We start from the raw sequence: 17,937 nt of genomic DNA, 5'->3' as shown, positions 1-17,937 counted from the left end.
ATATCTCGATGAAGTACAATACTATGTGAACCCCATTCACAGGGAACTGAGTAGCAATGGGTAGAGTATACAATCTAAAAATATAATCCAGAATGGGGCTGTATTCACACAAAACAAGCATAAGAAATTTGCTCATTGAGTCCCTTAGGGCAGGGGTCGACAAAGTTGTTCAGAATCTAGGAGCCAGCCAAAAAATTTAGGAGCCAGAATTTTTTTTAAGCAAACTTGGTTTTTAATTTAACAAAAAAAACATTACAAACGTTATAAACAACATTTTACTTTTAAAGATAATAAATATTATATTTTGATATTTTAGATTTTAGGCAACATTCTAGTGTTTTTCACTTTGCTTTTTGTGGCCATGAACATGCCTTGTGATTTTAGAGCTGAAGTACCAGTGGTCCACAGCCTTGGCAGGATCAAACGCCTTCACAGATGGCCCATTCATGGTGATCATAAACAAGTCACTTAAACTTTCTTCTTGCATCCTTGATCTGAATTTATTTTTGACCATGTTCATCAAACTAAATCCTCTTTCACAACATGAGGTTGAGACAGGGAGCACCGCCAAAATCGACAACAGGTTTCCCAGAACTGGAAATCTCTCGGTGTTGGAGAGTGCCAAATCCAGAAGCTCACACAGTTTCTTTCCTTTTCCAAGGACCTTAAACTCATACCACTCATTGAGGAGTGAGTGAATGCATTGGTCATCACTTTCAGGTGGAGATAGCTGTTTACGAAAATGATGAGCCAATGCAGTAATCTCAACCACACCGTAGTCTTGCAATGTTGTTCCTGCTGGCCAGGCAAAGGTGTCAAACACTGCGGTGGATCTTTCAATATTTATATCACTTAGAAATCGCACTGTCAAGTATTTAACTGCATGATTAATTAAATTAGCTTTTTCCTGCTGAATTGATGCAGCTACAGTGTTGCTCAGTCCATGTAGCTGTACATTTTGAAACAGTCCTTGAAGAGATGTTCCTGAGACAAATCTGGCCTCATGTTGTTTTGGTGCATCTCTAAGTGAATTGATTGTTGAAATTGTGCTTTTCACATGCAACTCAATTGTGCTTAAAAAAAGCTCTTCCCTTTGAAATATAAGTGACAAGTTTTTAAGAATTTCCAGATAGTCCAGTAGAAAATGGAGCATGTGAACAAATTTAAAATCTCTGAGCTTTCTCAGTAAACCATGGGCAGCTGCAGAGGCACTGTCTTTTTCCGCAGCCACACTTTCTAGGTGGATTGTCACGCATTTCCAGTCTTTGACAAGTGCAGACAGAGCACCGACTTTGCTTGCTACCCATCTGACATTATGCAAGTATTGGAATTTCACAATTGTAAGCTGCAGGTTTTCTGCTACTTGCTTCAGCTGTCGCATTCTCTTAGGTGAGTATTGATAAAATTGGTAGAGTTTCTTTAAAATAGAGTCAAAATCATCAATTAATTTAGCTTGTTTTACTGAACTTAATACACTTAAGTTCAATCGGTGTGCAACACAGTGAATGCCAATTAAATGACTTATGTTTTGGCGTATTTTCTGCACCAAGCCATTTTCGGTCCCAATCATGCTGGCAGCACCATCTGTACCAATGGCAATCAAGTGACTTGAAGAAAGCCAGCCTACAAGACCAAGTGTTCTAAGTTCTTCTGTGAGCGCTTCTAAATATCCATCTGCAGTAGCCATTTCAAGAGGAGAAACAGAAAGAAATACTTCTTTGACCCTGTTGTCCTTGATGTACCTGACATACAGAATCAGTTGTTCAACCCCTGCTTTGTCAGTTGAGCCATCTAGCATCAAGCTGACATATTTTGCCTCTTTGAGCTCACTGATTAGGTTTTTCCTGATTATTTCTGCAATATGGGAAATGAATTCTTTGCATCTTTTATCGTTTGCATATTCCTGTCGCACAGCACTCCCTAATTTCTCCGTCAACTCTAGCAACCCTTCAAAATCTGTGAAAGGTCTGTTGTTTTTGGCAATATAATAGGCCACATTAAATAGAATGGTCATATGTTTAAAAATGTCTTCATCCATTTTCCTTATACAAGCAGCCAATGGAGTAGCTTCTGGAGCCAACGCTGCATGTTTAGCCTCCACACAATTTAGATGCTGGAGAGACTTTGCTGCTTTTTGAAGGTTTCAAGTTTAAAGGGTCCTGAAAATCCTTTTACGATCCTAGATGCTTGGTCAGCAATGCCAGGGAAGGAAGCACAAATCTCGCATATAGCTATACCAGTTGTATGGTCAAATTTAAGCCATGCGAGTTCTATACACCACTCTTGCCTAAATCTCCTGGGTCCAGCAGTTTGACAACGGCTTGCTGATGGGGACTCCTCTGCTGGTGGGTCAACTCTTGTTTCTTCAGTTACCTGTTGCCCGGCACTTTCTACCTGTTGCACTGCGCTTTCAAGAGAGGTCTTTGTAAAGAACTGTGTCATTTTCAGTTGCTTTTCATTTTCTGGTATTCTCTCTGTTGCTCTGCGCTTCATTTTTTTCCTGAACCCAGAAAAGAAAAAAAAAAGTGCACTTTGCTCTGCTATGCCAATTATAACTTACACATGATCTCTTTACCCTTCTTTGTCCGAGTGGACGAGGCAGTACTCCGGCTTCCTTCTCCCGGCGGCACCCGACTTTGTTCTTCCAGCAGCACTCCGCAGTCCGCCATATAGTACCCATATAATAATGGGATACACTGTGAATATACTGCCATATAGTAACCATATAATTACAGCATATACTGTGTATATACTGCTATACCCTACTTACAAAAAGATTTAGCAATGTAGGAAACTCCATTCAGTGGTGGTCCAGCAGGATAGGGTCTCTCAGCACTTCTAGAGAAGATTAAAAATCAATCTGCCTTATTATCCATATATTTTATTTTCTAACCATAAGAAGTTTCAAATCCTTTTTTGTAGGAACAACACTTTTCTAAATCAATGAAACAACATACTCACCTTAAATGTTTTTTGGAGGGAAAAGTAAAGATAAATTGTTGTTCCGTTTTTTTCTTGACATTTTTTTTTAAATTTTTACGAATGCTTTAAAAATTGCTTTTTAAAAAAAAATAAATAGATGTCATTACATTTATAAATTTTTTATATTCTCAGTTTTTTTCTCAGAAAAATCAAAGAAACTATTTTTTTAAAAAAAATGCCTGTTCCGTTTTTCTGTTGACAAACTGTACATATAGACCCCCTCACACACGGCGTCTCCCCGGGGAGCACGGCCTTTGTATGTACTTACACAGGTAGCGGGAGATGAGAACGGGCCCCCGGCCACAGCGATCCTTCCCCCGTAACCCAACTCTCCCTGTCCAGTCCCGGAGCATAAGGGGGGCGGAGCAAAGTGGAGAAGGCGGTCTGAGCGATACTGTCCCTGCTTCCTCCGATTGGATGACTCCGTGCAGGAGGTGGGATTGGATTGAGAGTATTTTTTTTTCTTCTCAACTCCTCAACTCCTCAAGCACCAGGCAACATTTTCTAGGCGCCACTGGCGACCAGGCGCCTGGGTTTGTCGAGCCCTGACATAAGGGGCATAATGGGGGCATTACACTGTGTGCGGGACATCATACATCCTGCATAAGGGGCATAATGGGGGCATTACACTGTGTGGGGGCATCATACATACTGCATAAGGGGCATAATGGGGGCATTACACTGTGGGGGGCATCATACATCCTGCATAAGGGGCATAATGGGGGCATTACACTGTGTGGGGGCATCATACATCCTGCATAAGGGGTATAATGGGGGCATTACACTGTGGGGCCAGTAAAGGGGTCCTGTACTATGAGAACAATACGTTTCCTCCCTTCATGTCTCCATAGTTGGGTCGTATGTATCTATTACAGGAAACAGAACAAAAATATTATGATTCTTATAAAGGGGCAACACAAGACCCCAAAAGAGTCTCCGTGCTGAAGGGGTTAATGCCCCCTGCGCCCAGTAATGGGGGATATCCACATACCTCCACCTGCAGAGCCGCCACCACATATATGGCTGCTCTGTGCGCACAGGAGCTGTGATGAGGTCACAGGAGGGGAGGAGTCAGGGGTCACATGATCAGGGGCCTCAGTGGATGCAGGACTCTGCTGTGCTGGTTGTCATGGTGCTGGATGAGCTGAAGTTTATGTGTGGGGTCAGGAGGGGTTTACAGTGTGGATGTAGCAGAGCCGCGTGTGTACGAGGTGTACGGAGCAGAGCCGCGTGTGTACGAGGTGTACGGAGCGGAGCCGCGTGTGTACGAGGCGTACGGAGCAGAGCCGCGTGTGTACGAGGCGTACGGAGCGGAGCCGCGCGTGCACGAGGCGTACGGAGCAGAGCCGCGCTTGTACGAGGCGTACTGAGCGGAGCCGCGCGTGTACGAGGCGTACGGAGCGGAGCCGCGCGTGTACGAGGCGTACGGAGCGGAGCCGCGCGTGTGCGAGGTGTACGGAGTGGAGCCGCGCGTGTGCGAGGCGTACGGAGCGGAGCCGCGCGTGTACGAGACGTACGGAGCGGAGCCGCGCGTGTACGAGGTGTACGGAGCGGAGCCGCGCGTGTACGAGGCGTACGGAGCGGAGCCGCGCGTGTACGAGGCGTACGGAGGGGAGCCGTGTGTACGAGGTGTACGGAGGGGAGCCGCGCTTGTACGGGGTGTACGGAGCGGAGCCGCGTGTGTACGAGGTGTACGGAGTGGAGCCGCGTGTGTACGAGAGGTACGGAGCGGAGCCGCGTGTGTACGAGGTGTACGGAGCGGAGCCGTGTGTACGAGGTGTACGGAGCGGAGCCGCGTGTGTACGAGGTGTACGGAGAGGAGCCGCGCTTGTACGAGTTGTACGGAGCGGAGCCGCATGTGTACGGGGTGTACGGAGAGGAGCCGTGTGTGTACGAGGCTTAAGGTGCGGAGCCGTGTGTGTATGAGGCTTAAGGAGCGGAGCCGCGCGTGTACGAGGTGTACGGAGCAGAGCCGTGTGTGTACGCAGTGTATGTATCTGTGCGCTGTAAGGTTGCTGCCAGACAGGTCGTGGACAGGAGTTATGTGACCCCAAAGTACCAAGCTTCGGTGATGTAGGACTCTGAGAAGCAGGCTCCAGCACACATAGTGCTGAGAGGGAGTTAATGGGCCCGGATTAAAGGGCCTGGTTTTACGAGCAGCTGAAAGAGCTGGGGGGGGGGGGGGTCAGCTGCTCACTTACCTCCAGTCCAGGTCTTGGAAGGCCTGATTTAAGACAGCTGCGCCTGTCTCAGTGTACTGTGTGTTGTGCAAGGTGAGCAGACCTTGCATGTGCTGCTCAGAGTCTGCTGGAGGCAGAGAAAAGCACTACATTTAAACGGCTGAAGCCGTGCTGCATTTGGACTGGTTATTTTGAGTTTTATCCTGTTATACCTTTTTGTGCCAGAAAAAGGCTGTTATGTTTTGTTTTCCTGGCTGGTTTATGGACATTAAATAAACCACCAGTTTGTTTTGGTACCTGCGGACTGCATTCCTGTGTGAACCTGCGCCTACCCGAGAACTGAACCGTCACAAATTGGTGGAGAATGCGGGCACAAATCTCAAGGGGCAGTGTGACTGCTACAGGAAAACGTATATGTCCTGGGTGAAGGCCGCCAGCCAGCAAGGTTCGTCCGGCAGCATGGAGGAGCTTGTAACATCCCTGGTGGCATGCTTGCATAGTGCACCACCTCTCACCATGCAAGACTGCAATCTTACCCATCAGTCCAGCCTGCTAACCTTGCTCCAGTTCATGCTGTGTGCATGTCTCTTGACTGACTGCTTAGGGCGGCGGCCCGGTTTCTTTCTGATTCTTATAGCTGCTGTGGGTGCACCCCTAATGCGTCTCCAGCCTATTGCTGTGAATCACTGGATATTTAAACCCCCTCCACCCAGAAGGAGGTGACTGAGCAACACCTTCACTCAGTTTGTCTTTGCAACTGAATTGCCAGGTCTTGTCCTGTATCTAGTCTGTTTCTGCCACCCTGGGGGCAGTATACCCAGGCCTGTTACCTGTATCTCTGACTTCTAGTCTGTTCTGCCACCCTGGGGGCTGTATACCCAGGCCTGTTATCTGTATCTCTGACTTCTAGTCTGTTCTGCCACCCTGGGGGCTGTATACCCAGGCCTGTTGCCTGTAACTGTGACTTCTAGCCCATTTCCGCCACCCTGGGGGCCGTATACCCAGGCTCGTTTCTGTATCTCATTGCAGTATCAGTTCCTGTCTGAACTGTCTGTTAGCCTGTTACCTGTTTTGTCTCTATGTCCGTACCCTCCCTTTTCCTGCAGTGTCTGAACCAGCACCTAACTCCTACTCGTTGTCTCTGTACTTCTGTTTGTGAGTTTTGTGTCCACTCGCTACTTCATTGTAAGTACCTTGTGTGTATCTGGTTCTGCTTGTCCCTTTTCCCTTCCTTCGTATCTACCTCCTGTGTTCTAGCCATCTTCCTGTATCTTTCAGTCTGTTCCATGTGAACAGAGCCCTGTCCTCTCTGCCTGCACCGTCAGCTCTGTTCTGCTCTGCCTAGCCCACCGCTCCGGCGGTTCCTCTCTGCTCTGCCTTGTTCACCGCACCTGCGGTTTAGTTCTGCTCTGCTTGCTCACCGCTCCGGCGGTTCCCCTCTGCTCTGCCTAGCCCTCCTCTCTGCTCTGCCTTGTTCACCGCACCTGCGGTTTAGTTCTGCTCTGCTTGCTCACCGCTCCGGCGATTCCCCTCTGCTCTGCCTAGCCCACCGCTCCGGCGGTTCCTCTCTGCTCTGCCTTGTTCACCGCACCTGCGGTTTAGTTCTGCTCTGCTTGCTCACCGCTCTGGCGGTTCCCCTCTGCTCTGCCTAGCCCACCGCTCCGGCGGTTCCTCTCTGCTCTGCCTAGCCTACCGCTCCGGCGGTTCCTCTCTGCTCTGCCTTGTTCACCACACCTGCGGTTTTGCTCCGCTCAGCTTGCTCACCGCGCCTGCGGTTTCACTTTACTCTGCTTGTCTACCGCATCTGCGGCTCTGTTCCTGTCTCCCAGTCTGTACTGGACTCTATCCAGCCTGCGCTCCAACCTGCTAGTACCTACCTGTCTGCACTCCAGCCGTGCTTGCCAGTAGTTTCTTGTCTGCATACTAGCCGTGCTTACCAATATCCACCTGTCTGCATACCAGCCGTGCCTGCCAATACCCACCTGTCTGTATGCCAGCCTAACCTGCCTGTTCCTGCATTCCCCAGTGTGGGTCAACAGCTGTGACCGGGGTCTGACCTGGAGTAGCACCTGGTCCCTCTGCTCGGTTCCTCCTTGGTTCACGGAGTCGTTAGCCGCCATGCAACCTTGGTCGGATCGGGTTGATACTTAGTTACACCCCTCCAGGCACTCCTCGGTTCATGGTACAGTGGGATCACTAATCACGCTCACGCCAGTCAGTCCGGGCGCGAGCGTAACAGTTTGCTCAGGCAATGGTTCCCGTTGAGCCCCACGGCCCTTCGCTCTAAGAGACATTTTGAATCCTTGTCTGGCAAATACGTGCACCAAGAAAATTTTTTTTCTCAAACTGTGGCCCAGGCGATTTACGCACCAGCCCAAATGGATCTATCAGCACTCGTTCCTGCGGATCCACCATGGTACTATGGGGATCCAAAACGTAGCCGTGCGTTTGTGGAGCAATGCATGCTGCATTTCAAGTTCTATGTTCACTATTTTCCTATCGAACGGGTTAAAGTGGCATTTATTATGTCCTATCTAGCGAGTGATGCCTTGAAATGGATCACCCTCCTATGGGAAGCATGGGATCCTATCGTCTTCGACCTGCAGGCCTTCCTGGTGGCCTTTCTAATGGTTTTTGATGACCCTAATCCTGAAGCCTCTGCTAAAGCTTCCCTTCCCAATATCCCGGAGCAGCCCCGATGGGTAATGTGTGTAGGTAGCCTACCAGTCCTCCAGCCTGAAGAGACTGCTGCCCACCCAGAATCCACACAGGATGACTATGCTCCACAGAATACTTCTCTTCCCAACCTCAAGAGGCAGTCCAGACGTGCAAGGCATAGAGGTAAACCATCACGCCAGGTTCTGTCCTCCCAAAGACCTCTTGTTTCCCAGCCTGTAAAGGCAGCTATCCGCACTGAGTCCATGAAGGATGACTATGTTCGCCAGGCAAAGCTGAGGCCAGAACTCAGTCACAAAATCGGATTGCGGTCCCGCTGCGGTTGTTTGGGACCCCCTGATGGTCTTTGTCCTGCTAAGGTTGGAGAATCCCAAGACATTAGGCCTGTAGGAGAGGCTGCCCTTGGCGTTAGTGTTTCCTCTCCACAGATGACCATGACTGTCTCCGTGGCAAGTGAAGGCATCCAGTTAACCGGAAGTTTCGGGCTTAAAGGCTTGAAGAGTCGGTGTCTGATTCCCGTCCGACAACTCCAGAAGCCGATTTGGGCATTGTCAGCAGAAGGAAGAGCCCTACTCAGAAACAGTCAAAAGATGTCTGTACAAATTAAGCTCAAGATTGGAGCATTAGACATGAAGAAGTTCACATTCCAGGTGCTGACTGGCTTACCCACAGGTCGTCCAGAGCCGAGAGATCTAGTGCCCGCTCAGGTCTGGAGATCCTGCATGGTGTATCCTGGGGGACTGCTAAGGTACAAGGGGTGTCCAGTCCCCATATCTTCAGGACAGTCAGCAGTTTCTTCTTCTTCTTCACCAGATCTGCTAGTCGCTGACTCGCTGTGCGCTGAAGTCTCCGAAGGAAGAGAAGCGGAGGCGATGTCCCCACACAGTCTCGACGATTGTACCAATGATCTGGCTTCAGGTACCGCTCCACCTCACAGACATGTCATCTCTGAAACCAGATTGAAGATGGTCCCAAAGAAAGGACCCTCCATCTCTAATAAATCTGGTCTCAAGTCCATAAAGGCGGTGGCTACCTCCAAGTCTCTGCACCCCTCCAACCAGGCGGAGGAACCCCAGTTGCCTCCTGAATCCTCCGGGGTGCTATCTGATAACAAATGGAGAGAGACTTTCCTACATACTGTACCTGGTACTTCGCCCACTTCATCCAGTAAGCCTGGCAAAGTGTACCTTGAAGCGGTGATTACCCCTGAGTCTCTGCACCCCTCCAACCAGGCGGAGGACGTCCAGTTGTTTCCTAAATTCCCCAGGGTGCTACCTGATAAATGGAGAGAGACTTTCCTGCACCCGGTACCTGGTATGCCGCCCACTTCTTCCAGTAAGCTTGGCAAAGTGTACGTCAAGGCGGTGGTTACTCCCGAGTTTCTGCACCCCTCCAACCAGGCGGAGAACCTCCAGTTGTCTCCTGAATTCCCCGGGGTGCTACATGATAAACGGAGAGATACTTTCCTACACCCGGTACCTGGTACGCCGCCCACTTCTTCCAGTAAGCTTGGCAAAGTGTACATCAAGGCGGTGGTTACTCCCGAGTTTCTGCACCCCTCCAACCAGGCGGAAGACCTCCAGTTGTCTCCTGAATCCACCAGGGTGCTACCTGATAACAAATGGAGAGAGACTTTCCAGTGTGCTGTTCCTGGTACTTCACCCACTTCATCTGTTGCTGAGGATGGCTTGATAGGAGGAAGCATCCTAGTCACCAAGATGATGAGACCAGTTTCGTTTCCTCTAATGGACAGAAGAGGTAATCCTCTTGAAGAGAAGGATTGGCCTCCAAATTCTCTGCAGAAGACCCTTGCAGGCCTGAAGAAGAGGGGGCGTAAAAGGGGGGGGGGGTACTGTAACATCCCTGGCGGCGTGCTTGCATAGTGCACCACCTCCAACCATGCAAGACCGCAATCTTACCCATCAGTCCAGCCTGCAAACCTTGCTCCAGTTCATGCTGTGTGCATGTCTCTTGACTGACTGCTTAGGGCGGCGGCCCGGTTACTTCCTGATTCTTATAGCTGCTGTGGGCGCACCCCTAATGCGTCTCCAGCCTATTGCTGTGAGTCACTGGATATTTAAACCCCCTCCACCCAGAATGAGGTGCCTGAGCAACACCTTCACTCAGTTTGTCTTTGCAACTGAATTGCCAGGTCTTGTCCTGTATCTAGTCTGTTTCTGCCACCCTGGGGGCCGTATACCCAGGCCTGTTACCTGTATCTCTGACTTCTAGTCTGTTCTGCCACCCTGGGGGCTGTATACCCAGGCCTGTTACCTGTATCTCTGACTTCTAGTCTGTTCTGCCACCCTGGGGGCTGTATACCCAGGCCTGTTGCCTGTATCTGTGACTTTTAGTCCATTTCCGCCACCCTGGGGGCCGTATACCCAGGCTCGTTCCTGTAACTCGTTGCAGTATCAGTTCCTGTCTGAACTGTCTCTTAGCCTGTTACCTGTTTTGTCTCTATGTCCGTACCCTCCCTTTTCCTGCAGTGTCTGAACCAGCACCTAACTCCTACTCGTTGTCTCTATACTTCTGTTTGTGAGTTTTGTGTCCACTCACTACTTCATTGTAAGTACCTTGTGTGTATCTGGTTCTGCTTGTCCCTTTTCCCTTCCTCCGTATCTACCTCCTGTGTTCTAGCCATCTTCCTGTATCTTTCAGTCTGTTCCATGTGAACAGAGCCCTGTCCTCTCTGCCTGCACCGTCAGCTCTGTTCTGCTCTGCCTAGCCCACCGCTCCGGCGGTTCCCCTCTGCTCTGCCTTGTTCACCGCACGTGCGGTTTAGTTCTGCTCTGCTTGCTGACCGCTCCGGCGGTTCCCCTCTGCTCTGCCTAGCCCACTGCTCCGGCGGTTCCTCTCCTCTCTGCCTTGTTCACCGCACCTGCGGTTTAGTTCTGCTCTGCTTGCTCATCGCTCTGGCAGTTCCCCTCTGCTCTGCCTAGCCCACCGGTCCGGCGGTTCCTCTCTGTTCTGCCTAGCCTTCCGCTCTGGCGGTTCCTCTCTGCTCTGCCTTGTTCACCGCGCCTGCGGTTTCGCTTTGCTCTGCCTTGTCCACCGCTCCGGCGGTTTCGCTCTGCTCTGCCTTGTCCACCGCACCTGCGGTTCCGCTCTGCTCTGCCTTGTCCTCCGCTCCGGCGGTTTCACTTTACTCTGCTTGTCTACCGCATCTGTGGCTCTGTTCCTGTCTCCCAGTCTGTACTGGACTCTATCCAGCCTGCGCTCCAACCTGCTAGTACCTACCTGTCTGCACTCCAGCCGTGCTTGCCAGTAGTTTCCTGTCTGCATACCAGCCGTGCTTACCAGTACCCACCTGTCTGCATACCAGCCGTGCCGGCCAATACCCACTTGTTTGTATGCCAGCCTAACCTGCCTGTTCCTGCATTCCCCAGTGTGGGTCAACAGCTGTGACCGGGGTCTGACCTGGAGTAGCACCTGATCCCTCTGCTCGGTTCCTCCTTGATTCATGGAGTCGTTAACCGCCGTGCGACCTTGGTCGGATCGGGTTGATACTTAGTTACGCCCCTCCAGGCACTCCTCGGTTCATGGTACAGTGGGATCACTAATCACGCTCACGCCAGTCAGTCCGGGCGCGAGCGTAACAGAGCTGATAAAGCAACTGGTGCAGGCGAATATGCATCAGCAGCAAGCTCAGCAGGAGACTAACAAATTGTTAGTACAACAGTTCCAGTTTCAACAGCAATAGATGCAGCAGCGACAGCAGTAGGAACAGATGACGCTCCTGGCAGAGGTCCTTTCATGTCAGAGAAGCCGCACCACCTCCAGGCCGAAGCGACGAGACCCAAGTGAGGAAAAACGTGAGAGGGGCGTTGCAAAAGATGACTCCGGGGGATGACGTTGAGGCGTTCCTAGCCGTGTTTGAGAGGGTGGCGGACCATGAGAGACTACCACCGCAACAGTGGGCAGAGGTTCTAGTGCCATATATGACCGTGGAACCACAGAAGGCGTATTTTGATCTGGCACTGCAGCATGCTAAGGAGTATAGCAAGATTAATGCGGAGATACTGGCACGGCTGGGCCTAAGCCTGGCAGTCAGAGCACAACGAGTCCACCTCTGGGACTTCCACAGAGACAAACCTCCTTGGTCACAAATGTACCTGGTACAGAAGTGGCTGCAGCCAGAGACTAGTTCCCCAGCCCAGATGGTCGAGAGAGTGGTCATGGATCGGTTTATCCACTCTCTGCCAAAGCCGATTCAGTCCTGGGTTGCCCAGGGAGATCCCCAAAATGCAGATGACCTGGTGGGCCTAGTAGAGAGGTACCGGGCGGTAGAGTGTTCCCTGGGTGGTCAAGCAGGGGTTAGGTCACCTTTCTGGGGCTCCCAAAAGAAGGGGACTAAATCTTCACTGGGCATTGGTCCAAAGTGCCAAGAGGCAGATGAATTGCGGTTGGAACTACCCAACTCAGGGATTTAACTCTTAATGGGGCATTTGATAATATGTCTGTACTTAACGGTGTTGCTCAAGAGCTGGGGGTGACACCAGATACCCATACTTTGCCATCAATGGAGACTTGTTATACTGAGGCACCAAGGTGAGAGGGGAGCTTGTCGAGCAGTTGCTGGTGAACATACAGGTGTAAGGTGTTAGACATGGCCCATGCACATGTCTTAGGTGGTCACCTGGGGATAGAAAAAACACAGGAACGAATCCTCCAGAGGTTCTATTATCCCAGTTGTCACCGAGAAATTGTAAATTATTCTAGGTTCTGTCCCACCGGCCAGCTGACCTCCCCGGTGACACATCTCTGGAGCCCCTTAGTGCTGTTACCTATCATTGAGGTGCCTTTTGATCGCATAGCCATGGATCTGGTGGGGCCCCTGGTCAAGTCCGCCAGAGGGCATTAGTATATCCTGGCGGTACTCGACTTTGCGACACAGTATCCGAAGTCTGTGCCGCTACATAACTCCTCCTCCAAGTGTATAGACCGGGAGTTGGTCCATTTTTTTCTAAAACGGGGTTGCTTAAGGAGATCCTAATGGATCAAGGGACCCCATTTATGTCAAAGGTGATAAGAGAGTTGTGCAAAACTCTGCAAATCACACTACGGACCTCAGTCTGCCATCCACAGACGGATGGCTTGGTGGAAAGGTTCAACAAAACCTTGAAGGCCATGTTAAAGAAGGTCGTAGAGAAGGACTTCCAAGACTGGGACTGCCTACTTCTGTACCTTCTCTTCTCCATCAGAGAGGTACCACAGTCCTCTACTGGATTTTCCCCTTTTGAACTGTTGTATGGCTGACACCCCGAGGACTCCTGGATGTGGCAAAGGAGACCTGGAAGGCGGAGTCTACACCCTACAGGAGTGTAATCGAACATGTGGCCCAAATGCAAGAGAAAATTGCCAGGGTGATGCCCATCGTGATAGAGCACCTCCTCCAAGCACAAGAGATCGGCAAGGTAACCCTGGGGATCAGGTACTGATGCTGGTACATACAGTGGATAGCAAATTCCTGGCGAAGTGGCAGGGCCCCTACGAAATAGTTGAAAAGGTTGATGAGATCAACTATAAAGTCCACCAGCCAGGGAGAAGGAAGCCCTACCAGGTGTACCACGTCAACTTGATTAAGCCATAGCGAGATAGGGAGCCCGTGGAAGATTCGTGTTTAGTGGCTGAGCCTGACGCTGATGTGAAAGCGGTCATGGTGGCAGAGTCGCTGTCACGTGCCCAAAAGCAACAGTGCAAAGAGTTGCTACAGCGAAATGAAGACCTGTTTTCGGAGTTGCCAGGACTTACTCAGTTCATAGAGCATGAAGTACTCACAGAGCCTCATGTTCATGTCACCCTAAAACCATATCGGAGCCCAGAGACCCACAGAGAGATGATCTCGAAAGAAGTGAAGCGGATGCTGAACCTGGGAGTCATTGAGGAGTCCAAGAGTGGCTGGTCCAGTCCTATAGTCTTAGTGCCGAAACCAGATGGAGAATTGCGGTTTTGCAATGACTATAGGAAGCTGAATGAGGTCTCGAAATTCGACGCCTACCCAATGCCTAGGGTAGATGAGCTTATCGAAAGGCTAGGACCCGCTCGATACATCACCACCCTGGACCTCACCAAAGGATATTGGCAAATTCCCCTGTCCAAAGAGGCCAAGGAGAAGACGGCCTTCTCGATGCCAGATGGATGTTATCAATACGTCAGGATGCCGTTTGGATTCAGGGAGCTCCGGCCACCTTCCAGAGAGCCATGGACCAGATCTTACCACCCCACAAAAAGTATGCAGCGGCCTACCTAGATGACATCGTCATATTCAGCCAGGACTGGGAAAGTATTCTTGGAAAAGTTCAAGCCATACTTGACGCCCTAAGGAAGGCGGGCTTTACCATCAACCCGAAGAAATGTGCCATGGGGATTGAGGAAGCCAAGTATCTGGGCTACGTGGTTGGTAGAGGGGAAATAAAACCACAAATAAATAAGGTCGAGGCGATCCTGAACTGGCCACAGCCCCTCTCAAAGAAGCAGGTCAGGGCATTTCTAGGCATCGTTGGCTACTGTCGAAGATTTGTCCCTAACTTTGCCCTGATAGCAGCCCCGCTGACGGCCATAGGGACGAAGTCGGCTATGGCCAAGTGGTCTCCAGAAGCTGAAGCGGCCTTCCAGGAATTGAAACTGGCCCTCTGTAAACAGCCAGTTTTGGTGGTACCCAACTTCTCCAAAGAGTTTGTGGTCCAGACGGATGCATCGGATGTCGGGCTGGGAGCAGTCTTGTCCCAGGAGATTAACAGAGAGGAACACCCTATAATGTACCTCAGTCAGAAACTGTCCACATGCGAGAAGAACTACTCCATAGTGGAAAAAGAATGTTTAGCCATCAAGTGGGCGTTAGACACTCTGAGATATTACCTGTTAGGTAGAAGATTCAAGTTAGTGTCGGACAATGCCCCACTGAGGTGGATGCGAGAAAAGGAGAACAATGCCCGAGTAACTAGATGGTTTCTAGCCATACAAGATTTTAGTTTCCAGGTAGAGCATAGGTGTGGGAAACAACATGGGAATGCTGATGCCCTGTCAAGGGTCTATTGTATGGTGTCAGAAGGTGCCAAGCCCCCGGCTTTGGGCAGAGGGGGAGGTATGTAAGATTGCTACCGGACAGGTCGTGGACGGGAGGTATGTGTCCCCGAAGTACCAAGCTTGCCATGCTGCATATGGACTGGTTATTTTGAGTTTTGTTCTGTTATACCTTATTGTACCAGAAAAAAGGCTGTTATGTTTTGTTTTCCTGGTTAGTTTATGGACATTTAATAAATCACCAGTTTGTTTTTGAACCTGCGGGCTGCATTCTTGGGTGAACCTGTGCCTACCCAAGAGCTGATGCGTCACAGCATGTACAAGAGGTACGGAACGGAGCCATGCGTGTATGAGGTGTGCGTAGCTGTGCGTGTACAAGGCGTATGTAGCAGAGCCTTGTGTGTACGAGGTGTACGGAGCGGATCTGTGTGTTTACGAGGCGTACTTTATACTCCATTTAAAGTCTGGCAGTTGTGTGTTGTTCCAAACTATTCACATTTGGTCGCTGACCAATACCATACTACAAGGCCAGTACCCAAAACCGTGGTTGTCATATGTATCAGATATTACTGCAATACTAGTCCAGAAATTTTTAGGAAACGTGTCAAATATTCCCTCACCTACTGTACTCACCCATCCCTTGTAGATTGTGAGCCCTTGCCGGCAGGGTTCTTTCTCCTCCTGTGCCAGTCGGTGACTCATGTTTGTTCAAATTATTGTACTCGTTGTTTGCTATGTATACCCTTTTTCACATGTAAAGCGCCATGGAATTAGTGGCACTATAATAATAAATAATAATAATAATTATACTCCGTTTAACCCCTTAAGGACCGAGCAACTTTGTAGATTATTGACCAGGCCAATTTTTTTCAATTCTGACCATTGTTTATGAGGTAATAACTCTGGAATGCGTCAACGGATGCCCCTGATTCTGAGAATGTTTTTTCGTGACATATTGGACTTCATGACAGTGGTAAAATTTCTTCGACATGATTTCAGTTGATTTGTGAAAAAAAAATGGAAATTTGGCAAAAAAGAAACTCCCCATAAGTGATACCATTTTTATCCAGGGGTATAGTGAGCATTTTGAATCCACAGGTACTGCACACAATGTGATATTAGATCGTTGTAGCGTCGGCGTCCCTGCCCTCTGCTAGGCAGGGACGCTGTTCCCCTCACCTCTCTGCTCCGAGCCCGGCGTCCCCCTCCCGCTCTGCTGGCAGCGCGCGCTCCTTCCCGGCCACTGTGCTTAGGGCGCGCGCACGCTCCCTCCCTCTTAAAGGGGCCGCGCGCGCCGTCCTAAGGAGCCCCCGGCCAATGGCCGGAGGACTTCACCATATATAAGGCACCTCCTCCAAAATGGAGGTGCCCGAGCAATGTTGTTGCACTGTTCACTACTCTGCTTCAGCCCTCAGGTCCCGTTGCAAGTTACCTGCCAGTTACCTGCCTGATTCCTGCCAGAGTCCTGCCAGTTTGCTGTCTGTTTCCTGCCTGATATTCCTGCTACCTGCTTGCTAGCCTGAGGTCCGACGGTCTGCCTTCCTACTCCTGTCAGTCTGTCTATGGACCAGCTTGCCCGCTCACCTGGGAGCGCTCCTCTGCTACCTGCCTGCTAGCCTGCCTGGAGGCTCCGCCGTCACGTGCTGTGACCACCTGCTATTCCAGAGACTCTTGCCCGCTCACCTGGGAGCGCTCCTCCGCTACCTGCCTGCTTGCCTACCTGGAGGCTCCGCCGTCACGTGCTGTGACCACCTGCTATTCCAGAGACTCTTGCCCGCTCACCTGGGAGCGCTCCTCCACTACCTGCCTGCCTGCCTACCTGGAGGCTCTGCCGTCACGTGCTGTGACCACCTGCTTTTCCAGAGACTCTCGCCTGCTCACCTGGGAGCACTCATCTGTCATCCGCCTGCTAGCCTACCTGGAGGCTCAGCCGTCACAGGTCGTACCTACCCTATACTCAGAGACTGTCCCGGTCACTTGCTGTGACCTCCTGCCCGTTCACCCAGAGACTGCCCCGGTCACTTGCTGTGACCTCCTGCCCATTCACCCAGAGACTGCCCCAGTCACTTGCTGTGACCTCCTGCCCGTTCACCCAGAGACTGCCCCGGTCACTTGCTGTGACCTCCTGCCCGTTCACCCAGAGACTGCCCCAGTCACTTGCTGTGACCTCCTGCCCGTTTACCCAGAGACTGTCCCGGTCACTTGCCGTGACCTCCTGCCCGTTCACCCAGAGACTGTCCCGGTCACCTGCTGTGACTGCCTACCCGTCTTCCCTGGTCGCCACCCGCTCCCTTACAAGGACCGCCCCCTTGTATAGTAGCTCTGAGGTTCCGCCTACCAGACCCGTTACAGTTTGCTCGGGCCATGGAACCCGGTGGCACCCAAGCTCCCTCGCTCTCGGACCTCTGTCATGAACTGTCCCGTCAGAGGTTCCAACAGGAGTCCATCCTGGGTCACCTGCGGAATGTCAATTCTCGCCTGGACACTCTGACTGCTCCACCAGCAACCACCGCCAGTGCCATGACTCGCAACCCGGCAGCTCCGCTGCCCACCAATACCATGGTATCCTACCCCGGACCCCGGCTTTCTGCACATCCTCGCTTCGGAGGCGACTCCGCCCAGGCTCGGGGCTTCATAAATCAGTGCACCCTGCACTTTGAACTCCTGTCCCACCAGTTTAACTCCGACCGGGCCAAAATTGCCTTCATCATGTCCCATCTCACCGGGGAGGCCCTGGCCTGGCTAAATCCTCTATGGGAGAGAGTAGACCCCCTGGTGTCCGACTTGCCTGCCTTTCTCATTGCTTTCCGGAAAGTCTTCGACGAACCCGGACGGAAGACCTCATCCGCATCTTCTCTGCTACGCCTCCGTCCGGGAAGTCTCAACGTGGGCCAATATGCCATACGGTTCCGTACCCTTGCCTCGGAGCTGGCCTGGGATAACGACGCTCTGGTATCCGTCTTCTGGGAGGGTCTGTCCGGCCGTATTAAAGATGAACTTGCCGGTCGGGACATTCCTACCACTCTCGATGACCTAATAACTCTTGCCACCCGGATTGACCTACGGTTCCAGG

The 17,937-nt window shown here is 51.1% G+C and overlaps 1 protein-coding gene across 1 annotated transcript; it reads right to left on the bottom strand.

The window, feature by feature from the left end:
- Window positions 1–331: 331 nt before the first annotated feature.
- Window positions 332–2,038, bottom strand: LOC141192410 (zinc finger protein 862-like). Its single transcript, XM_073661923.1, has one exon. It carries the CDS (start codon window positions 2,036–2,038, stop codon window positions 332–334), a length of 1,707 nt encoding a protein of 568 aa, XP_073518024.1.
- Window positions 2,039–17,937: the final 15,899 nt, after the last annotated feature.

Source organism: Phyllobates terribilis, unplaced genomic scaffold, assembly GCF_046119375.1.
Source record: "Phyllobates terribilis strain yellow unplaced genomic scaffold, ASM4611937v1 Scaffold_61__1_contigs__length_8056638, whole genome shotgun sequence".
NCBI lineage: Eukaryota > Metazoa > Chordata > Amphibia > Anura > Dendrobatidae > Phyllobates > Phyllobates terribilis.
The sequence above is the reverse complement of the archived record's forward strand: the minus strand, read 5'-3'. Positions and strand labels throughout refer to the sequence as shown.

What these genes read in the sequence shown, in the direction of transcription:
- LOC141192410 (XM_073661923.1), bottom strand. Translation starts at nt 2,038, where the DNA reads ATGGATGAAGACATTTTTAAACATATGACCATTCTATTTAATGTGGCC.